The sequence below is a fragment of the Cervus canadensis genome, chromosome 3 (genome assembly GCF_019320065.1).
Source record: "Cervus canadensis isolate Bull #8, Minnesota chromosome 3, ASM1932006v1, whole genome shotgun sequence".
In the NCBI taxonomy this organism is placed as follows: Eukaryota; Metazoa; Chordata; class Mammalia; order Artiodactyla; family Cervidae; genus Cervus; species Cervus canadensis.
Window position 1 is genome coordinate 37,741,361 of NC_057388.1, and position 25,337 is coordinate 37,766,697.

Sequence of the window (25,337 nt, forward strand, 5' to 3'; positions counted from 1 at the left end):
TAAATTTCTTGCAGAAAGGGATCCTGGGTGAAGTTTACATTTTAAAGAATAATGCAAATTATGCCATGGATTGTGACATTGAGAACTTGAACTCACCTTCTTTGCATTTGCTAATGTCTAGCACACCATATAGGGTACAATCTTTTGAGATAATTTTTTCTGTGCAGAAACAGTGGTTGTCTGGATTTTGAAGTGGAGATGCAAAAGCCAAGGATGGAAGAGTAAATCTATACACAGGGATTCCTTTCAGATTCATTTCAGCTATGAACACAGCATAGATAGACCTGAACACAGATATGAAAGAGCTTCATTCTGGGAAACTGAACTTCATTCTGGAGATCCATTTTCTCCTATTTTAAATTTATGTTATTGCTTTAACTTAGGAAAATTATGTAATCTTGTTAGAATTCCTGCTTAATTCTTAGGGAAAAAAAATCTTGAGAGATTTTAAGGTATACCAGAACTCAATACTTGGATATTCTTACCTTTGTTTTCAAAAGCTTCTGAGATTAATTTCTGTTTGTGAACTGCAATAGAGTATTTATCCCCTGAGATGGGAATGGCAACCATTCTAGTTTTGTTGCCTGGAGAATCGCCCTGATAGAGGAGCCTGGCGGGCTGCAGAGCTGCAGTCCAGAGTCACAAAGAGTTGGGCATGACTGAGCGACTGACCACAGACATTTCTCATAGTTCATTTCTTCTGTGGATTAATTATCGATGCCTCTCTCAAATCCTTAATTTGTGCCCAGTTTAGGTGAGGTAAAAATAAATTTTCAACCCTCTAAAACTTAATCATGGAGAGAAATTCTGCTTGAGTGTGTGCATGCTGGTGTTTAATACGTGCCTTGTACACGCCCATCATTTACAGCTATCCACCATAACCTCGGCAATGTACTGGAACCCACTATATACTTACTTTCTTTTGATACCCGGATGACCTTATTTGAAGAAATTCTGCTCTCTTCAGTTTTACAGATAAGAAAAGTTTCAGAGATCTTCAAAGCTTTCTCACACCACACAGAATTTAGACACGAAAGGATTCAAGCGTATCCAGTGCCCAGTGTGGGTGTTGATGCTTGTCTGATAGCTACTGCGCCCTGCCAACTTGAATGGGTGCTGCAGTGTCAGCAGAGCACATTAACACAGATCTGTTTCTGGAATATCGTCATTTTAGACATTTTAAGAAAGATTGGGCATGTCTTTCTTGACTGTTACTAAGCATACTACTACTTCAGTAAAAGAGAGGAACAACTAGCTCTTGCCTGGAAATGGCAAAGAAGAAAATGATTTGCATTGTGCAAAATATCCTTCTACATCTTTCAGTTTTCAGAAATGTAATAAACACATTATGCATTCTATATGGTATTTATTCTTAATACATCAAAACATTTCCTTAAATTTATTTTATTTTTTCTAATATACTATTATTGAGTGTGGTCTTCTTGATTTATCTTTTGTCACTTGGGGAAATAATTCTGACTTAGAGAAATACATCAATGTCTTTGTCTTACCTGCAAATGTCCGAGGAGAAGAATTCTAATACCCGGGTCTTCTCAATAAAAGGTGGAAATAAAGCTGCATCTGTTTAAAAGTTGAGCCAGTGGCAAGGGATTAGATGCAGTTTGTGTCTTAAATCAAGAAATCTTGATTTAAACATGCTTGATAGAAATATAATATGAACTGTAGCAGTTGTACATGTAATTTTTTAAACAGAAATTTATTTTTCTCTTTCCTTTCTCTTTTATTAAATTTTATGTTGGATCAGTTGATTAACCATGTTTTGCTAGTTTCAGGAGTATAGCAAAATGATTCAGTCATACATACACATGTATCTGTTCTTTTTCAATTTCTTTTCCCATCTAGGTTAGAAAAGAATATTGAGTAGCGTTCTTTGTGCTATACAGTAAGTCCTTGTGGGTTATCTGTTTTAAACATTAATAGTGTATATATATCAATCCCAAATTCCAAATCTATCTCCCCCTCCAACTTTTCCCTCAGTCACTGTAGTTCATTGTCAGTCTGTGAGTCTGTTTAGTAAGTTCATTTGTATCACTTTTTTAAGATTCTGCATAAAAGCAGTATCACATGATCCATGTATTTCTCTGTCTGATTTACTTCACTTAGTATGATTATCTCCAGGTCCATTCATATGGCTGCAAATGGCATTATTTCATCCTTTTTAATAGCTGTGTAATATTCTGTTTCATATATGTACCACATTTTCTTTATCTTTTCATCTGTTGATGGACATTTAGGTTGCTTCCATGTCTTGGCTATGGTAAGCAGCACTGCAGTGAATCCTGGGGTATATATAACCTTTTGAAGTACATTTTTATCCAGATACATGCCCAGGAGTGGGATTGCTAGATCATATGGTAGCTCTATTTTTAGTTTCTTAAGAAACCTCCATACTGTTCTCCATTGTGACTGTTACCAATTTAAATTCCTACCAACAGTATAGAAAGATTTCCTTTTCTGCACATCCTCTCCAGCATTTATTGTTAGTGGATTTTGGGGTGATGGAATCTGACCATTGTTAAGTAATATCTCATTGTAGTTTTGATTTGCATTTCTCTAGTAAATAGTGATTTTGAGCACATTTTAATGTACTTCTTGGCCATCCGTATGTCTTCTTTGGAGAAATGTCAACTTAGGTCTTTTGCCTATTTTTTGATTTTTTTAATATAGAGAGAGCATGAGCTGTTGAAAACTTTGGAAATTAATCCCTCATTGGTTGCATTGTTTGAAAGTATTTTCTCCCATTGTGAGTTATCTTTTAATTTTGTTTATGGTTTACTTTGCTGTGCTAAAGGTTTTGAGTTCAATTATGTCCTATTTGTTTATATTTCTTCTTATTTCTATTTCTCTAAGAGGTGGCTCAGAAGAGAGACTGCAGTGATTTATGTCAGAGAGTGTTCTGCTTATGCATTCCACCTATGTGTTCCTCTAAGAGTTTTAGAGTATTCAGTCTTTAGTTATTTAATTTAGTTATTTAATCCATTTTGAGTTTGTGTATGGTGTTAAAGAGTGTTCAATTTCATTTTTTTACATGCACTTGTCCCATTTTCCCAGCACCATTTATTGAGGAGACTGTCTTTTCTCAGTTGTACGGTCTTATCCACCTTGCTGTACATTAATTGGCCATATGTGTGTGGGCTGTTTCTGGGCTTCCTTCCTTGCTCCGTGATCTACATTTCTGTTTTGGTGACACTACCATACTCTTTTGCTGACTGTAACTTTGTAATACAGTCTGAAGTCAGGGAACCGTGATTCCTCCAACTTTGTTTTCTTTCTCGATTGCTTTGGCTAGTCGAGGTCTTTCATGTCTCCATACACATTTAAAATTTTTTGTTCTAGTTCTATGAAAAATGCAGGGATTTCATTGAGTCTTTAGACTGTGTTGGATAATATAGTCATTTTAACAGTGTTGATCTTTGAATACAGTAATGTGATGTATCTTTCCATCTGTTTGTGTCATCTTTGATTTCTTTCTTCATCATATGGTTTCAGAGTATAGGTCTTTTGTTTCCTTAGGCAAGTTTATTTCCAGGTGTTTTATTCTTTATGATACAGTGGCAAATGGGTTTGTTTCTTTAATTTGTCTTTCTGATCTTCATTGTTAGTGTACAGAAATGGAATAGATTTCTGTGTAATAATTTTGTAATAATAATAATTACATATTTAGTTATCCTGCAACTTGACTGTGCTCGGATGCTCAATTGTGTCTGACTCTTTGTGACCCCATGGACTGTAGACCACCAGGTGCCTCTGTCCATGGGATTCTCCTGGCAAGAATAGTGGAGTGGGTTGCCATTTCCTCCTCCAGCAACTATATTAGAGCTCTTCAATGAATTCAGTGGTTTTCTGATAGCATCTTTAGGATTCTTTATGTATAGTATCGTGTCATTTGCAAGCAATGATAGTTTTATTTCTTTTCCAAAGTAGATTCCTTTTATTTCTTTTTCTTCTATGATTGCCATGACTAGTACTTCCAAAACTATGTTGAATAATAGTGGTGAGAGTCAACATCCTTTCTTGTTCCTGATCTTAGAGGAAATGCTTTTATCTTTTAACTGTTGAATATGATGTTAACTATATTTTTTATCATATATGGCCTTTATTATGTTCAGATAGGCCCCTATGTACCCACTTTCTAGAGTTTTTTTTTTTTAATCTTAATGGATATTGAATTCTGTTAAAAACTTTTTCTACCATCTATTGAGATGGCCATATAATTTTATTCTTTAATATTCTTTGATGTCATATATCACACAGATTCATGTCCAGATATTGCAAAATCCTTGTATCCATGGTATAAATCCAACTTTATCATGTTGTGTGATCCTTTAATGTATTGTTTGATTCGGTTTGCTAGTAGTTTGTTGAAATTCTTCACATCTGTATTCATCACTGATATTGACCCATGGTTTCCTTTTTTGTCTGGTTTTGGTATCAGGGTGATGGTATAATCATAGAATGAGTTTGAGAATATTCCTTCTTCTGCAGATTTTTCAATAGTCTCAGAAGGATAGGTTTAACCCTTCTGTAAGTTTTCAATAGAATTCACCTGTGAAGCCATCTAGTCCTGGATTTTTTCTGTTAGAAGTTTTTAAAGCGCAGTTTCAATTTCATTACTTGTGATTGGTATGTTCATATTTTCTATTTCTTCTTAGTTCATTCATGGGAGAGTATACCTTTCTAAGAATTTGTACATTTCTTCCAGGTTTTCCATTTCATTGACATACAGTTGCTTGTAGTTGTCTCTTATGATCCTTTGTATTTCTGTGGTGTTTGTTGTAACTTCTGTTCTTTTTCATTCCTAATTTTATTGATTTGAACTCTCTCCCTTTTTTCCCCTTGATGAGTTTGGCTACAGGTTTATCCATTTGATTCTTTTTAAAGAACAAGCTTTTAGTTTTATTGATCTTTTCTATTTTTTTTTCATTTTGATTCTGCTCTGATTTTTATGATTTGTTTTCTTCTACTAACTTTGGGTGGTGTTTGTTCTTCTTTTTCTATTGCTTTACATGTAAGGTTAGGTTGTTTATTTAAAAATTTTCTTGCTTCCTGAGATAAGATTGTATTGCTATAAACTTCATTCTTACAACTGCTTTTGCTTCTTCCCATAGGTTTTGGATCATCATGCTTTTATTTTCATTTGTCTCTAGGTGTTTTTTTTTTTTTAATTCTTTGATTTATTCAGTGATCTATTGGTTTCTTAATAATATGCTGTTTACCCTCAACCCGTTTGTGTTTTTTTTTTGTAGTTGAATTCTAATCTTATAGCATTGTGGTCAGAAAAGATGCTTGATATGATTTCAGTTTTCCTAAACTTACCAAGGCTCACTTTGTGGCCCAGCCTGTGATCAGTCCTGGAGAATGTTCCATGTGAACTTGAAAGGAGTGTATATCTGCTGCTTTTGGATGGAGTGCGCTATAAAGTCCATCTAGTCTGTCTTTTAAGGCCTGTGTTTCCTTTCATCTTCTGTCTGGATGATCTGTCCATTGATGAAAGTGGATGTTAAAGTCCCCCAGTATTATTGTGTTACTGTTGATTTGTCTTTTTATAGCTTTAGTATTTGACTTATATATGAGGATCCTCCTATTTTGGGTTCATGTACATTTGCAGCTATTACATCTTCCTCTTGGATTGATCCCTTGATCATTATCTAGTGTCCTTCTCTGTCTCTTGTAAAAAAGTCTTTATTTAAAGTCTGTTTTGTTTGATGAATGTTGCTACTCCAGCTTTCTTCTGACTTTCATTTGCATGGAATACCTTTTTCCATACTCTGAATTTCATTGTGTATGTGTACTTAGATATGAAGTGGATCTCCTGTAGACAGCATATATACAAGTCTTGCTTTTGTATCCATTTAGCTAGTCTATGTCTTTGGTTGGAGCATTTAATCCATTTACATTTAAACTAATTAGCAGTGTCTGTTCCTACTTCTATATTCTTTATTGTTTTGGATTTGTTTTTGTAGGTCTTTTTTCTTCCCCTTTCTCTTTTGTTCTGTTCTCTTGTGATTTGATGACTAGCTTCAGTGTTGAATTTATTTTTCTTTTTGGTGTTTGTATCTATTGTAGATTTTCAGTTTGCTATTACCACGAGGATTTTATATAGCAGTCCATATATAATAAGGTTGTTTTAAGTTGCTGATGTTTTAATTTCAAGTGCATTTCCAATATCCTGCATTTGTGCTCCCTTATTCTCACAGTTACTGGTTTTGATATCATATTTTGCCTTTTTTTGTGCAGATGATTTCCTTTCTTACTTTTTTTTGCCTTTACCTGGTAAGGTTTTCCATTCTTAATTTATTTGTCTCTAGTAGTGACCTTTTCTTTTCTAGGATTTGTTGCAGATCTGGTCTGGTGGTAATGAGTTCTCTGTAAAGCTTTTGATTTCTCTGTTGCATCTGAACTATAGTCTTCTTAGGGTATTCTTGGTTGTAGGTCCTTCCCTTTCATCACCTTGGATATATCATGCCACTCCCTTCTGGCCTGCTGATTTTCTACTGAGAAATCAGATGATAATCTTATGGGAGTTACCTTATATGTTATTTGTTGTTTTCCCTTAGTTGCTTTTAATGTTTTTCTTTGTCTTAAATATTTGTCCATTTAATTACTGTGTGTCTTGGCATATTCCTCCTTGGGTTTATCTTGCCTGAGACTCTCTGCACTTCCTGTACTACACTCACTGTTTTCTTTCCCATGTTAGGGAAATTTTCAGCTATTTACATTCATTTTTCTCTCTCTTTTCCTTCTGAAACTCATATAAATGTGAATATTGGTGTGTTTAACTTTATCCCAGACTTTTAGACTGTCTTCATTTCTTTTTATTATTATTATTTTTTTATTCTGTTCTGCAGCAGTGGTTTCCACCATTCTTTTAGTTCACTTAGCCATTCTGCCTGAGGTACGCTGCTGTTGCTTGCTTATAGTGGATTTTTCATTTCAGCTACTGAATTGTTCATCTCTTTTTGTTCTTTTGTTTTTCTAGGTCTTTTGTTAAACATTTCTTACATCTTCTTGATCTTTTTATGAGATCTTGTATCATCTTCACTTTCATTACTCTGAATTCTTTTTTGGGTAGATTGCCTATCTCCATTTCAGTAAGATGTTCTGCCAAGTTTTATCTTGTTCCCTCATCTGGGACATATTCTTCTGCAACCTCATTTTGTCTAATTTTCTGTGGTTGTGATTTCTTTTCTGTAGGCTGCAGGATTGTAGTTCTTTTTGCTTCTGCTGTCTGTCCCCTTGGACAAGACTATCTGAGTCTGAGAGGCTTGCACAGGCTTGCTGGTGGAGGATTTTGTTCCTGCCCACTAGCAGGCAGAGCTGGGTCTAGTCCTTTTGGAGGGCAGGGCTGTACTCAGAAAGCCTGTGTGCTGAGGGATGGGGCTCTGTTCCTGCCTTGTTGCTTGTTTTGCATGAGGTGTCCCGGCACTGGTGCCTACAGGATGTTGGCTGGCGCTAGATCTTGGGGAGGAAATGGTATTCACCAGAACTTCCACTACTAGTTTGTTTGTTTGTTTTCCCATTTTGGGGAAAATAATTATACCACCTGGCAGGTATGGAATTTGGTTTCATTGTGATTGTGATTTTGCCCCTCCTTCTGTCTTGTTGTGGTTTCTCCTTTGTCTTTGGATGTAGGGTATTTTTTTAGATGATTCTAGCATTTTGCTAATGTTGTTGTGGATGGTTGTTGAGCAGTTAGTTGTGATTTGGGTGTTTCTGAAAGAAGGGGTGAACTCACATTCTTCTGCCTTGCCATCTTACTGGCCAGTTGATTCAGAAATTTGTATACATGTAATTTTTAAATCCTCCAATAGCCACATTTTAAAATGATAAAAGTCGGTTATATTTAACCCAGTATATCCAAAAAACATCATTTTACACATAATCAATGTAAAATTAACAAAATCTCAAGATCCTGTGTGTACTTAACACATATGGCACATTTTGGTTTATACTAACCCTTTTTCAAGTGCTTAATACTGACAAGTGACTAGCTGCTGTCTTATTCAACAAGTCTGTATACTGTACACATTCATTGGTATTCACTTTTGTATTAAATTTTCCACTGTTTAAAAATAAATGAAAGTTTGTTTAAAAAATGGCCAAATCACCTGTTGTTAAAACTGTGATTGTGTTTTCCTACCCTATGAGTAGAGTGGCAATTCCCTTATGTTGAGGTTCCTTTACATGTCCTTTTGGTAAATGTTTTTCTTACTTTCGATTGTGATTCATTCACCTACCCTTATGGCTGATTAATATTTTTTAAATCATTTTTTGAAGTTCTCTCTCTAAGCAGAATTTCATGCAAATAGTTTGAAAATGTATACATCAAAACATAAAAGGCATTTGTTGAGCTTATTGAACCCCTACAGTGATTATTATTCACGGCACACAGTGAATATAAGAAGAAATAACTAGATAATTTCCTCCATTTACTCCACAAATGAGTATCAGCAAAATGAGCTGCTGCTGAATGTGTTTGTTCAAAACAGTAAGACCTAGCCTTCAATTATGAATACTACATTCTTTTTCTAGTAACAACACAAACTTTGGAATCTTCTTACATTTCACTTATAACAGAAAATCAGTAAACTCGATCCTGCCTTTAAGATAATGGGCTATTGAAGATTAGCTGAAGTGCCCAGATGGGTCTCTGAATGGGCATTGCCTACAACTGCCTTCCCAAAACCTTAAACATTAAAGGAAAAGAATACATTGAAATGCTTTAAATATCATCAAAGATTCTGTCATAATGATACCAGCGGTTACCATGTGTCATAACCTAGGATTGTGCATACTTGCAGGACCCTTTTTTTTAAATACATTCAAGTGCAAATCAGTATCTTAATTTCATACCTCTTTAAGCTTATTGGAGAAGGTATGGTAAGTACTTCTATCATGCTAACAACATTGGAATCTATTCTGTTTCTTTAGACTCTTTTCCTAGTGTGTAACCAACAATCTCTCTCAAAGGGATTCTGTCAGAATCCTTGGTCTGCCCAATATACCTTTACTCCTAGTATTTTTATTTCTGTTTTTCTCTTAGATACTTTTAACTTCATGCTTTGTTCCCATCTCTAGTTTAGAATGTTCGTTTTTGCATGTTTTTTCATGGTTAGTAACAATATCCAGTACAGGTATGTATTAGTTAACACATATGTAACCTTGATTTTGTTGCTACTGTTGTTCTTTTCTCTGTAATTATGATCATCTTATTCAAAATAGATGGCTCCCCTTGCAAGGTTACTGATTCTTCTTCATACTGAAACCTCCACTTGGATATATGTTTTACCTTTTATAATTATGTTGATGTTAAATTCTTTCAGTTTTAAATTATTATCTATACAGTATGTACAATAGATGTGAACAGTAATTACTAACCTCTTTACTTCTGTGACCAGTAAGTCAGTTAATTAGTCTTTACAAAGCAAACATTTCCCTAGGAATGCAGTAATGGTTTATCCTTAGTGGTTAATCTTGAGCCATTTCACCAAATTAGGTAGTTACTAAGACTGTATAGGAATAGAGACCTGAATTATGTTGTAGGGATACAAAGGTAGGTGAAAGCATACCTATTGAGAACATTGTTGGTATGCTGATAGATTTGTGGGAGAAAAGAGGGGCTTTCATTGTGGTATTATTACAAAACAAATACCCTTACCTGTACCATTAATCATGTCACAGTAACTTGCCCAATAGGAGAGACACCTTAGGGACAAAAAGAAAAAGGAAAGGAAATTAACATTCACATTCCAAGAGAACCACCTCACATTAATTTGTCTTTTATGGTTCAAGTGGTGGGGTGGTGGTTTAATTGCTAAGTTGTATCTGACTCTTACAGGAGTCTGTAGCCCACCAGGCTCTTTTGTCCATGGTATTTTCCAGGCAGGAATGCTGGAGTGAGTTGCCATTTCCTTCTCCTGGCAATCTTCCTGACCCAGGGCTTGAACTTGTGTCTCCTGCATTGCAGAGAGTTTCCTACACTGCAGGTGGATTCTTTACCGACTGAGCCACCAGGAAAGCCCTACTTCTGCTAAGGTAATAAATATTGATTAGACTAGATGTGACAAATGCTAAATTTAAGAAATATTCTAAATCATTTGGTCTATGTTTTGTTTGAAGTTTTCATCTTGCTGAGGTAATGAAGTGCCTGATACCATTAAGTGGCCAGATTATAAAATAAAAACTGATAAATGTTGTTAGGAACAACTTGGAACAGACCGAGTTCTTAAACATTTTTTGAGAAATATTTATCAGAAATTTAGATCTCTGTTTAGGATTAAGTTTCTATGTTCCAGTGAGAGAAGTGGATTATTGCATAGTATATTGAGTGTTCAACTGAGTAGGAGGAAAATATTAAGTAGGTAACTGATGAAAACTCAGTATGAGGGAGAAGAGGGGAGTGTGGAGGAGCAAAGAAGCAGATGTTTGATTAGTAGTGACTGGAAATGTAGATAATCAATACTTTTCCCCTCTTTTAACTTTGCATGAACTGACATTAAAGTAGAATGGAGTTTATTAATTTATACTCTGGTATCTTCATGAGATATACATATATCTGGAAACAATACAAACAATGGTAGTGATAGTTTCTCTGCAGTCTCAAACTTTTTCGTGATAGAAAATGGGTTTTTCACTCTCCTAACATATCATGCCCTAAGATGTCAAGGCAAGCCGTTGCTGCTTTTTGAAACAGAATAAGCTGTCAATCATGCTCAGTCTTGCCATGATCAGTTAAATTAACCTTATCTTAACCTTAAGCTTATATGAAATTCTTATTCCAATTATGAGCACTCAGTAACTCCTCAAAACCTCTCTGTAATATTGAAATTAAAGAAATGCTCACTGTACTCAGTATATGAACACTGCGATGATATCCCATAAAATGAGCATTTAGATGTGTTTTGTTCCCGCCATTAGATTTTCCTGTAAAAAAAAATGTGGCTTTGGACTCTGTAGATGAAAAAGGAATATGAGTAACTATTTAACTGTTTTATGCAAATTTTATATAGGAACTCAGTGTGAGGTAATGCTTGCTTAATTAATAAAAATATTTCATCTCTTGATTTTGATTATTCTTTGTTAGGAAATCATTGATCTAAAACTCATCTTAACTTTGAGGAGAACAGTCTTTTTGCCCTTGGTATTTATTGGGGTTCTTCCTATTTTAGACATACGACAGATTAGATGTACTCCAGATAAGCAGGCAGGAGCTAGAGAAAAGTAGGAAATTGTGGCTATGTGAACATATCTCATTTTACTACTACTTCACAGGATATGTGCTCTTTATTTTCAAGTTCAATATGTCAGTTTTAGAACAGGAAATATTAATTCCATTTTTATATTGATAGGCTTTTTTTTTTTAAAGCTGAGTTATTTTAAGGACATTTGAAAGGGGAAAGTCACAAAAGTTGTGGCATGGATTCGTTAAGCTTCCATCTTTATAGACATGTTTAGTCATGTCACTGGAAAGAATGATATTTTTATTTCATGCTCAGTAAAAAAACAATAAAACAACAGTATATTTTCCTAGCTCCTCGATGATGAGTTGACATATTGATATTCTTCCTTTTAATTTGCTGTTATGTAATTGAAGTGTGCATGAAAACTCTGGTTATGCAACACAGATAAAAGCAGCCTCTTTAGATTTCTGTGTATAAGAGACCTGTTCATAAAGGTGAACCCTCCAGTGGGGCTGATACTCAGCGGCTATGTACCAGTGTGACTTTTAGTCATCACAACTAAAGGGTTAATGCCTGGTAGACCAGGAGTTTCTAAGGGCCGAGATACAGGCAACTCTGTTCCACAGATTGGTGCCTGTGCCTTACCAGTTGGCAAATAAGTTTCTTGCCTGCCTTAAAGCATCCTAGTGACACACACACACACACACACAACTTACTTTGCCTGTATACTTACTTTTTGCCTTTGTATGTGTCAATTATGCCAACTTTGCTTATGTCATCTTTCCCATTGAAAACTTTATAAACTCCATCTGCAGTGTTGTTGTACTGAAGAAACACGTACAAGAAAAAACTGCTTCTAAAACAAGCCATGCTTTCCAAACTATAGTATGTAATTAACTCACTTTTGCATTTCTCAGACACTGGCTGTTCACAGTTATTTTATATGATTTGAAATTTTTTAAATTTCAATGATGAATTCAAATGAAATTCAAATGAAATTTTTAAAATTTCAATGACGAATTCAAATGACGAATTTTTTAAATGACTGATTTTTAATATCTTATAAAAGCAAGATATAAAAGGTGCCCAGAAATAAGTGCTAGATGCTGAGATAAAGGAAGAAAACAACTATCAGAAGCTGACACGATCCAACTCTAGTATTCTCTTGTAATTAAGCCAGAAAGTCCATTTGATCATTGGTCCTGTTATATTGGGGTGAAGGGATAGTTAACAAAACCTATGAGAAAAATGACAGCTTTCCTGAAGTTTTCTTAATGTTATGATCTCTAATATGTGGTTACTAAAATTTAGGTACACAAAATTAAAAACAGAAATAGCCAAGGAAAGAATTGAGTATTTTAGGTAAATAATAATTGAATTTATTATCCTTTAAGGCTTCTATACTTAAATTTAATTGATATATAACCTTGCAATCCTAAAAATCATCTCAAGTAAAATAATTAAAGAATATTACTGATATCTAATAAAATGCCAAATGAATTCATATTCAATTTTAAAATGCAGTAGTTAACTTGTTCTTTTCATGGCTCAAAACATTAACTAAGTATATCACCAAGTTCACATCTCTTAAATTTCCTATATGTGATTTCATGACATTTGTAGATGTTTTTATCAACTAACGCTATGAACATATGACATTGCTGATTTATCCTTCTTGTTGTGTGGAATTTCAGGTAACTTTTAAATTTACGTTAAAACAAACTTGTAGGAGGGCTAGAGAAGGAAGAATGGTATGATGAATACATTTCATATAAAAATAGGGATTCAACCTGATTGTTCATAGATAGAAAACCAAAGTCAAAACTGTATTCAAAGTTTTTCCACCCTACAGTTTAATATTAGACAGTTTATATATTTGTCAAAGAATGGGAACTTGATTAAATGCTAGTTTAATTTTAATTAGTAAATTCAGAGAAGTAAATTTTCCCAGCTAGGAAAGATAAAACTATGTGAGATAGACTTTGAAATAGTGAGAATATTTATTAGGGCTAATAAACTAATAGGGTTAAGAAATAGGGTTAACACACTAAATAATAAAACTGTGAATTGCCAATGCCATTATATTTATCTGGTTAAAGTCTAATAATATTGACATTCATATTGTTACTCACGGGATAGAATGAACCAACTGTATTAGTAGGGTGTGGAACCAAATTCAAGAATGGATCCTTGTAGGCCCACTAGTATTTATAGTTCTTTCAAAGTTCTCTTTTGAAACATGAGAATTTGACTTTTTGATAAGTGAATTGAGTATTAAATTCACTTTTTAAACAAAAGTGACTTTTAAGAACTTAGAGTATGTACTCTGAGATCAGAAATATGGTTGACACATTAAATGATAAAAAAATTATGAACTGTCAATATGATTATATTTATCCAGTTAAAGTCTAACAGTATCAACATTTATAATTGTTACTCACAGGATAAAACACACCAACTGTAGTAGCAACAGTATATGGAACCAAATTCAAGAATGGATCTGTATAGCCCCACAGTAGTTCTTTCAGAGTTCTGTTTTGAAACATAGAAGATTTTGACTTTTTGATAAGTGAGTTGAGTATTACTTGAATAAATGAACTTGTATAGAGATGTGGTACAGCCTGCAAAAAAAAAAAAAAAAAAAATCAGGGTTTAAGACACCGACTGCAGTATCACTTTCTTAACAAATAAATATGAATATAAGAATTAAACTGAATAAAACAAGTTCCAGCTATCTTTAAAATGACTGCCAAATCTAGCCAGGGCTAAAAGTATATTATTTCTTTGTCTCTTCATGAGTACATTTCTCTGTGGTTGTGTGGGCCACAGGAAGAAGAGTTTCAAAGTTAAGTCCTACTTTTGGACACATTTTATTTGTTTCTCTCATTGGCTGTTGATTTTGGCTGTGGAGTCTTCACTGCTCTGCAGGCTTCTCTCTGGCTGCCTTGAGCAGGGCCAGTCTCTCACTGTGGTGCGTGGGCTTCTCACTGTGCTGGCTTCTCCTGACGCAGAGCATGGGCTCTAGGGTGTGCAGACTTCAGAAGCTGGGGCGTGTGGGCTCAGCAGTTGCGGCTCCTTGGCTCTAGGACACGTGCTCAACAGCACAGGCTTAGCTGCTCTGAGGCATGTGGGATCTTCCTGGACCAGGAACTGAACTCATGCCTCCTGCATTATCAGATTCTTCATCACTGAGTCACCGGGGAAGCCCCATAAATCCTACTTTTTAAAATGATACACATTAAGTGGTCTTCTAATCAGTCTTCAGTTGATTATTCTATGAACTTGTCATCTTTCCAAATGATCATAATTAAAAATAATAGCATAAGAAAGCATTTTTATAAAAGTGAAAAAAAAGATATCTAATGGTAGTTTTAATCATGAGATTATTTACAGTTGGATTCTAGAGTAATTTTGCTGTTTGTCTACTCACGGCTACAGCCAGGTTGAGAATGGTGAACGTGTCATCCTCAGTTCCAACTGATAGCGAGGGTTCGAAGATGGCACCATTGGGCTGTAGGAAAGAGACCGTGTGGTTCTGAGTCCTGGGTTATATTTTCCTTGGCTAGATAACGAACTCTGAAACACAAGAGAAACTAAAACTCAAAACAATTGTTTCAAATGAATGTCATTCATTTTAACAGAAGTTAAAATTCAAAATAGTTATTTCAAATGAACATTAATTCTCAAATGCCATTCATTTAAGCAGTGATTATTGAGTACAAAGATTATGTCAGAGATTAGACTAAACAAGTAGGTTAAAATGAATAATAGGCCAATGCGGAGCCTCCAGCAAATTAGAGAATCTTAGGTGTGCATAGCAGAGGAGAAGGAATATGTGTCATTGTAGGAGTTTACACAGATTCTGTGGGAAAACATAGAACAGGTACAAAGTCAGGCTAGGGATTATGGTGGGAATAATGGACAGGATACAATTATATTTTAAGTGTTCTGAGTGACAAATAGAAGCTTAGTTAGGTAAAATGGGCTAGAAAATAGCATGTGTTAGGTAAATGTGTTATTTTAGTAATTCAGATGTTTCAATATGGTTGGTTTAAGGAGTAAGGAGAGTGGTGGAAATAAAGTGATTAAAATAGGTTAAGATCTGGACCTTAAAAGGGCTGCATCCCATACTGAAATGTTTAGCTTTTATCCTGAGGGCGAGGAGAAGAAAGAGAGTTTTAAACAAGGGAATAGTAAGAGCATGTTTTCATATAAGAAAAAGACTGTTCAAAGTGCACAGACTTTCCTGTATTGGCTTTTCCATATTTTCCAATGTTTTAATGAGAAATAAAGATGCTAGTGAAATATACTTTCCACTTTACAGATCATTTCCCCTCAATGCCTGCCCCATATATTGTTAAACTTATTACATCTAGGCTTCTCACTCTAAACACCTCTAGGCAAAGTACCATCTATCTACCTTTAGGAAAGAGGTGAAGGGTGGTTTTATGGGGAAAAAATCTTTTGGAAGTAAAAGACATTTAGTGAGATGAAATAAGGTATACATTATTCATTGCTCTATCATTTATCTGAATATCTATTATGTGAGGTTATGGTGGATATCTGTTGTTATCTGACTAAGGTAAACACTGAGAAAACATGAAACAAGTGTGGAAACAAAAAACAAACCAAAGAAAACCTGACTTGATTTCAATCAGGTATAATAAAATTGTAAATTCCTGTAGGATAGGTATTATGTGTGTTTTGTATGCCCAAGCAGTATCTGGTAAATGGTAATTTCTTGGTAAATATTTTAGAATAAGTAAATAATGGTTCATATTCTTTAAAAAGTGAATTAACAAAAATATAGAAATATATCTTATTTCTAATATAATTTCATTAAAGCTTTATTGTTCACTATTCTTGGAGTACTGCAGACACACAGAATACAAAAATCTAAAACAGCAGCCAGGATAGTCTATTACTACTCAATTATTATTCCCTCTTAGAAAATTATATTTTAAACTTATATTACATATCATTAACATTATAATGTTAAAATGCCCTAATTTTCAGATTTATATATATATATATATCTATATATAATAATTGAAATAATAGCAAAATAGTTTTGACCCTAATTGTTTTCTTAGTTGTAGTTACAACACTATACCAGTAGATGGCAATCACTAAGAGAAAAATCCTTTAAACTGAGGTCTGTGTTTAAAATGTACTTTTAAAAAGAGAACATAATCATTCAATTTTGGTTTAAAAATTAGACTACATACAGGTCCTAGAAAGTGTTGGTTAATAAGATCAAAGGGAGGAGTTCCCCTCTACTTTAGCCCAAGATTGGTTTCTGTGTACTCCTATCAAAGCAGAGGAACTTAAAAAAATTATATTGGATCTGAGAATATTTTGAAGGAATTAACCAGGTCTTCAAAGAATTGGCGTAGGTTGGAATAGACATAAGTAAGATCTCAAACTAGATAATTTTATTCTTTGACCCATGTCACATCCTGCCAGAGTTTCATCAACCTCACATTAGCAGCCAAAGCTAAATAAGCCTGTGCTTCTGTTTGAGGAGGGACATCCTTCTCCACTGGAAAAGGTTGGTTTCCATTCCAATCCCAAAGAAGGGCAATGCCAGAGAATGTTCAGACTACCACACGATTGCACTCATTTCACATGCTAGCAAGGTAATTCTCAAAATCCTTTAGGCTTCAACAGTGTATAAAACCAAGAACTTCCAGGTGTACAAGCTGGATTTAGAAAAGAAAGAGGAACCAGAGATCAAATTGCCAACGTCCATTGGATCATACAAAAAGCAAGGGAATTCCAGAAAAATGTCTACTTTTGCTTCATTGATTACACTAAAGCCTTTGGCTGTGGATCACAACTAACTGTGGAAAATTCTTCAAAAGATGGGAATACCAAACCACCTTACTTACCTCCTGTATGCAGGTCAAGAAGCAACAGTAAAAACTCGGCATGGCAAAAACTGATTGTTTTAAAATTGGGAAAGGAGTACATCAAGGTTGTATATCGTCACCCTGCTTATTTAACTTATATCACAGCACATCATGCAAAATGCTAGGCTGGATGAATCACAAGCTGGAATCAAGATTGCTGGGAGAAATAGCAATAACCTCAGAGATGCAGATGACACCACCCTAATGGTAGAAAGTGAAGAAGAACTAAGGAGCCTCTTTATGAAGGTGAAAGAGGAGAGTGAAAAAAAGCTGGCTTAAAACTCAACATTCAGAAAACCAAGATCATGGCATCTGGTCCCATCACTTCATGGTGAAATAGATGGGGAAAAAACGGAAACAGTGACAGACTATTTTCTTGGGCTCCAAAATCACTGTGGAAGGTGACTGCAGCCATGACAGTGACACTTGATCCGTGGAAGAAAAGCTCTGACAAACCCAGACAGCATATTAAAAAGCAGACACGTTACTTTGCCAACGAAGGTCGCCCTAGTCAAAGCTATGGTTTTACCAGTAGTCATGTTCGGATGTGAGAGCTGGGCCCATAAAGGAGGCCGAGTGCCGAAGAATTGGTGCTTTCGAACAGAGATGCTGGAAAAGGCTCTTGAGAGTCCCTTGGACAGCGAGGAGATCAAACCAGTCAATCCTAAATAAATCAACCCTGAATACTCATTGGAAGCCCTGATGCTGAAGCTCCAATACTTTGGCCACCTGATGTGAACAGCTGACTCATTGGAAAAGGCCCTGAGCCAAGAAAGATTGAGGACAGGAGGAGAAGGGGGCGACAGAGGATGAGATGGTGGGATGGCATCATTGACTCAATGGACTTGAGTTTGAGCAAACTCTGGGAGATAGTGAAGGACAGGGAAGCCTGGCTTGCTGCACTCCATGGGGTCACAAAGAGTTGGACATAACTGAGAGACTAAACAACAGTTTTCCTCCACTTCCAGTTTCAACTGAATTCAGGAAATTGTTGGGAAAAGCTATTAACTTTTCCTGAAATGTAGCCAGTCATTTTCCTATTATTTAAGACATCTAATCAGACACTAAGAACTCCGTTTTATTGACCTAATGAGACAAAATAACTCAGTTAATCATAAATTCCTTTAATATTGTTATATGTATACAAATTAATTGTTTGTGTGCTTTAGTTGCAAATCTAACTTCTCTTTCCAACCCTCACCTCTTTGCTTCTCCAGGTAAATCAATTACATCTTACTCATTTCACTTTTATACCTTAGAGAGAGAGGTTCACACCTCTAAGAATAAAATATATATTAACTGTCACCTATCAGAGCAGGACTAGGAGAGGAGTCAGTATTGAGTTTTTCTATGCCACCATTAGTATCCTTAAAAGTTAAAACATAACCTCTCCAAACAAACAAAAAATTAAAAATCATGGTAAGTTCTCAGATTCGTTATTCTCTTTTCTTACATGCCATCAGTTCACTCAGTTCTGATTTTTAAAGTTATGCTTAGATTCTTATTAGGTCATATGTGAATTTTAGATTTTCAGATGCACACATCATAGCTACAACATTTTTTTTTGAAATAAGATATTCACATAGGCTTTTGATAATGCCATAAGAACTGTAAGACTCTGAAAAAGATAAAACTTTATTTGAAGGTAGGATTTTTTTCTGTAACAATGAAAACCAGGTAATCTCTGAGAGAGTTGTGAATAGTCATAGGTGTATGCCTGGAGCTGGGACACATGGGGATAATTGCTAGGACAGAGTAACACTGCGGCACTCCACAGCTTACATTATGTGTTATGGCAGCAGGCATCCCCTCCCAACTACTCTTACTTCATTATAATTGAGTGTGAGTTGTTGATATAGAAATATACTATTGCACAGAAAGGAAAGAAATTATGTATTTACAGACTATCTAAAACAAGTAACAAAGTAAAACTATGAATTAGAAGAAACTATTGAAAATATGATATTTTTTACTTGACCATGGCATATAACTAGTTTTAATTATTCTTGAGGAACAATAAAAATTTTTATAACAAATGATACAACAGGACTTAACTCTGTTCCCATATGGGCACCATAAATATATTCCTAATATTGTGATAAAGTTAGTGTTTTTGGCACCTCTGTCCCTCCTTTTCTTACTTGGATAGTTAGAAAAAGCATAGTCTATAATTTAGATAGGAGAAATTTACTCAACAGTGTAAGAGTTACTAATTCCCAAGTTTGTATAAATCACTACATATCCCCTGGTTTCAGTTTGTTTAATTTAAAATGGAAATGTTCTGGTTAATTATTTCCCCCTAGTTCTAATAGTCACCCTGCTTATTTAACTTATATGCAGAGGACATCATGAGAAACGCTGGGCTGGAAGAATCACAAGCTGGAATCAAGATTGCCGGGAGAAATATCAATAACCTCAGATATGCAGATGACACCACCCTTATGGCAGAAAGTGAAGAGGAACTAAAAAGCCTCTTGATGACATTGAAGGAGGAGAGTGAAAAAGTTGGCTTAAAGCTCAGCATTCAGAAAACTAAGATCATGGCATCTGGTCCCATCACCTCATGGCAAATAGATGGGGAGACAGTGGAAACAGTGTCAGACTTTATTTTTTGGGGCTCCAAAATCACTGCAGATGGTGACTGCAGCCATGAAATTAAAAGACACTTGCTCCTTGGAAGAAAGCTATGACCAACCTAGATAGCATATTAAAAAGCAGAGACATTACTTTGCCAACAAAGGTCCGTCTGGTTAAGGCTATGGTTTTTCCAGTGGTCATGTATGGATGTGAGAGTTGGACTGTGAAGAAAGCTGAGCACTGAAAAATTGATGCTTTTGAACTGTGGTGTTGGAGAAGACTCTTGAGAGTCCCTTGGACTGCAAGGAGATCCAACCAGTCCATCCTAAAGGAGATCAGTCCTAGGTGTTCATTGGAAGGGCTGATGCTGAAGCTGAAACTCCAATACTTTGGCCACCTGATACGAAGAGCTGACTCATTTGAAAAGACCCTGATGCTGGGAGGGGTTGGGGGCAGGAGGAGAAGGGGACAACAGAGGATGAGATGGCTGGATGGCATCACCGACTCAATGGACATGAGTTTGAGCAAACTCCGGGAGTTGGTGATGGACAGGGAGTCCTGGTGTGCTGCGATTCATGGGGTCGCAAAAAGTCGGACACAACTGAGCGACTGAACTGAACTGAGTTCTAATAGTCTAATGTTTGGTTCAGAAGTATGTTGAATTATTGAGGCATATAAGATATTTAATCTCAATAGTGGATAAATTATAAAAATGAAACTACTGAATAAGTAAAAACACCCTTAAGACCTGGAAAATAGTTTGAATAGAAATCCTTAGCAGGTTTTGTGGTTATGTAAAATCAGTTTAATGTTGTGGTTCTCAAAATTGAGTATATGTTGAAATCCTCCAGGGTATTTGTAGAATTTATCACTGGGGCCAAAACTCAGAGTCTCTGATACGTTTGGTCTAAGGTGGGACCTGAGAATTTGCATTTCTCCCTAGTTCCCAGGCGATGCTGATGTTACTGGTCCAGGAGTCACACTTTGAGAACACTCTTATAACCCACACTTTCAATTTTAGGATTTTAAAATACTCTGATTTAACATATTTTGGATAGATTTTTTTCCTATTTAACCTGCAGGTTTTAGAGGTATTTAGAATATACGTCACAAGTAAAATTCCTATAACTTCTTAAAAGTATGGCAGTTAATTGATGCTCGTAAACTCATAATAAAGTATGTATTTCTTATCATCATTACATATTTAGGGTTTTAAATAGGGAGAAACAAATATTTCAATGTATATTAATGGCAAGAAAGTAACGAGTATGTTCGATACAGCAACAGGTGTCAAGTGAAAGCTTTTTCAGAAATACATATGATCAAGGGAAGAGTGCCACTTATTGTGGGGACTCACTCACCTGTATGTATAAGGACCCCTTTGCTTAACTTTAATTTTGCTGCTATGAACTGCCACTTCCTCTGGATTCTGTACATCAAATATCCAGAACTGTCTATAAACACGTGTGTCTGTTTTAACCCAATTTTTAAAAGCAATTGTACCTTCTTCAAGGACAGCTTCCTGTGAAAAAGAAAACAACTTTGGGTTATTTCTTTGTGGTCAGTATAGGCATTTGTGGGAGTTGCAAACCTTTAATTATCCAGTAAAAGGGCTAAACTCAAGTATCTTGTTCATGAGAACCTTGGCAACCTGCCACATGCTTGCAACAGAAATGTTTTCAGCACTTTATGATAGCAGTCTCTTTTAGTCAACATTTTACAAAGAGAATCGTGTGATATTGCAGACATGTCTGGTTATTGTAAGGCCAACCATTGGCAAGCTTTAGAGTGACCTTATGAAAGTATTGTGAAAGCTTATAATACAATTTATTAAGAAATTTTTATTAAAACTTTTCTAAAAAGTTCTTATCAGGTCAAACATTAACTTCTCTTTTGCCCTCTGTGAGTTGCACTGAGGAAGGAAAGGAAAAAAATCCAATGGTATTGAAGCTTTTTCACTTTTCTACAGAAGCTGGATAATTCAGGAAGAAATCACTTAACATTTGTTAAATTAAGGAAAACACAAATCTGACTTCTCCCTTCAAAATCCTGCTCAGTGTGGCTCCCCTAATTCTCAATATATTTACAGCAACATATTAGTACATATTTCCAGAAATAATGTAAGTCTAATTCATTATATTTAGGTTACTACATTTTAGATAAAAGGGCACATGAAGGTTTCTTATTATTCTTTGTGAAGTCCATAAAGAATGTTAATAATCATGGATGTTCCTTGTAGTAACAATACACAAATAGAGAAAATACCAATGACAGAATCAGAAAACCCTGCATTAGAAATCTCTACCATACTTCAGGAGTTGATACTATAGAGAGTCACCAAACCCTTGTGGGTCAACTTCATTATTTGTAAAAGGAGGGAGTTGTCATAGATGCTCTCCCAGTTTCCTTCCAAGGCTTTCACTCTCTGAGCAGGAAGCCCATGAAGCTCTAGTAGCTAATGCATACAAAGGTGACTTTGTAGCAGACAGTGTTTCTAGTCAAGTATCTTGGAAGGAATATTATGGAGGTGAAAAGCTTCAGTTTACCTTAGTCCTGGAGGAAGAGGGAGAACAGTGTTTCACAGAAAACGAGCCTAAAAACACCCGTGAACTCAAGGACAATCTGACTTTTTCATTCACCAGGAAGCATTGGTTCATAGAAAGAGGGATCAGGACAGGACACTGAACATTATTAGCACGTTTTCTGGGAGAGCATGCTGAGGCTGAGAAACCTGGTGTCTGGCCCAAGGGTCACCGAGGCAAATACGTAGAGGTAGAATCATGACAAGAAGCCTAGGCTCTGGCCCTTTGTTTACTATACTTTTACTCTGTGCTTTTGCTAATTTTTTTTTTTTGTTGTTGTTGTTTCTGTCATCTCTGCACTTAGTTGATAGTAGTCAAATTAAGTTTCGTATCTTCAGGATACTTTACTTATTGCTTAATGGAGAGAATAGGGAATTCCTTAGAGATGAACAGGGTATTAGCTAAAATACCAGTACAAACACCTGTGCTATCAATCCTTTTACACTGGGTACGTTGCAGCCGCTAAAGCTTTGTGAGACTGTCTTACTTTTTACAAGCAATTGTTCTTGAAGAACTTTTTCTTTGCTCCTAAAAAGTGTTTATTTCCATAGCAAACCCAAAATTAAGACAAAATTACTGCTACTCTTCTAAATGTAAAGATGTTTACCCTAAATGATCAGGGTGTCATAGCTGGAACCTATATGGAAACTGAAAGCTATGTCCAGTTCAGTTCAGTCGCTCAGTCGTGTCCGACCCTTTGCGACCTCATGAATCACAGCACGCCAGGCCTCCCTGTCCATCACCAACTCCCGGAATTTACTCAAACCCATGTCCATCGAGTGGCTGATGCCATCCAGCCACCTCATCCTCTGTCATCCTCTTCTCCTATCCCCAATCCCGCCCAGCATCAGGATCTTTTCCAATGAGTCAACTCTTCGCATGAGGTGGCCAAAGTATTGGAGTTTCAGCTTCAGCATCAGCCCTTCCAATGAACACCCGGGACTGATCTCCTTTAGGATGGACTGGTTGGATCTCCTTGCAGTCCAGGGGACTCTCAAGAGTCTTCTCCAACACCACAGTTCAAAAGCATCAATTTTTCAGTGCTCAGCTTTTTTCACAGTACAACTCTCACATCCATACATGACCACTGGAAAAACCATAGCCTTGACTAGACAGACCCTTGTTGGCAAAGTAATGTCTCTGCTTTTTAATATGCTATCTAGGTTGGTCATAACTTTCCTTCCAAGGAGTAAGCGTCTTTTAATTTCATGGCTGCAGTCACCATCTGCAGTGATTTTGGAGCCCCCCAAAATGAAGTCTGACACTGTTTCCACTGTCTCCCCATCTATTTCCCATGAGGTGATGGGACCAGATGCCATGATCTTAGTTTTCTGAATGTTGAGCTTTTAGCCAACTTTTTCACTCTCTTCTTTCACTCTCATCAAGAGGCTTTTTAGTTCCTCTTCACTTTCTGCCATAAGGGTGATGTCATCTGCATATTTGAGGTTATTGATATTTCTCCCGATCATTTTAGGCTATTTCAAATGCTCATGTCAGGGTGATACCTTATAGTGAATGATGTTGGATTTGTGATTTCTGAAGAAGATGTAGCTTAGAGACCAGGGACCAAGCTTCAGACACTCAGAATTTTGTGTGGCAAAGTTTTATTACAATGAAAAAGGACAGAGGAAGCTTCTGGCATAGACATCAGGAGAGGAACGGAGGCTGCCCCACTTGCTACTCTTATCAAGGCCTTATATACTTTTTCAGTTGGTTACTAACAATAGAATGATCTTACCAGACTCACTCCCACCATATCCATCTTAAGATAATAGGACTAACAGTAGAAAAGTCTTACCAGACCCCAAAGATGATGTCCTTTTCATCATAGGGGACTGGAATGCAAAAGTAAGAAGTCAAGAGATAACTAGACTAACAGGCAAGCTTGGCCTTGGAGTACAAAATGAAGCAGGGCAAAGGCTAATAGAGTTTTGCCAAGAGAACGCACTGGTATAGCATACACCCTCTTGTAACAAGACAAGAGAAGACTATGCATGGACATCACCAGATGGTCAATACCAAAATCAGATCGATTATATGCTGTGATACGAGACTCACTTCAGGTCTAAAAATGCACAGACTAAATTAGAGATGGAAAAGGGTATTTCATGCAAATGAAATGCAAAAGAAAGCCAGAATAGCAATACTTACATTAGACAAAATGGATTTAAAAATATAGACTGTTACAAGAGAGAAAGATATTCCATAATGATCAAGGGATCAATCTAAGAAGATATAATACTTGTAAATATATATTTGCCCAACATAGGAGCACACAAACATATAAGGCACATATTAATGGACATAAAAGGAGAAATCAACAATAACACAATAGAGGACTTTAACGACCCTCTTACATCACATAGATCATCCATATAGAAAATCAATCAGTAAACACTGGCTCTAAATTACACATTAGACCAAATGGGCTTAATTGATATACGTATGTGTGTATACATATATGTATATACATATATAATATATATATATATATATAAACATTCCACTTGAAAACAGAATACACTTTCATTTCAGTTGCATCTGGAACACTGTCTAGGAGAAATTCCATACTAGGTTATAAAAGAAACCTTGATAAATGTAAGAAAATTTAAATACTATTAAGCACCTCTCCCAACAATGTGATGAGACTTGAAATAAACTGAAAGAAAAAAAAACTGCAGAAATTAAAAAAAAAATCACAGAGAAGCTAAACAGTACGATACTAAACAGCCAATGAATCACTGAAAAAATCTAAGAGGAAATAAAAATTACCTAGAGACAAATGAAAAGGAAAACATGATCCAAAACCAGTGGTTTGTAGCAAAGGCTGTTCTAAGAGGAAAGTTTACAAGTTTACCTCAGGAAACAAGAAAAAAATCTCAAACAGCCTAAACTTACACCTAAAGAAACTAGAGAAAGAACAAAAAGTAGAAGTGAAGGAATCATAAACATCAGAAATAGAAACTTAAAATATACAGGTAAAAAAATATATATATACAGGTCAATGGAACTAAAAGCTGATTCTTTGAAAAGATAAAGTTGATAATCCTTTAGTCATACTCATC

At 35.6% G+C, this 25,337-nt stretch overlaps 1 protein-coding gene across 1 annotated transcript in view; it reads right to left on the reverse strand.

The window, feature by feature from the left end:
- Positions 1–25,337, reverse strand: part of LOC122438254 (platelet glycoprotein 4-like) — a 56,106-nt gene that overhangs the window by 10,661 nt on the left and 20,108 nt on the right. The window contains 8 exon segments of the mRNA XM_043462931.1: positions 97–284; positions 1,512–1,581; positions 9,680–9,726; positions 11,935–12,026; positions 13,643–13,822; positions 14,632–14,740; positions 14,742–14,777; positions 21,052–21,212. Of these exon segments, the coding sequence (XP_043318866.1) occupies positions 97–284; positions 1,512–1,581; positions 9,680–9,726; positions 11,935–12,026; positions 13,643–13,822; positions 14,632–14,740; positions 14,742–14,777; positions 21,052–21,212 (883 nt within the window).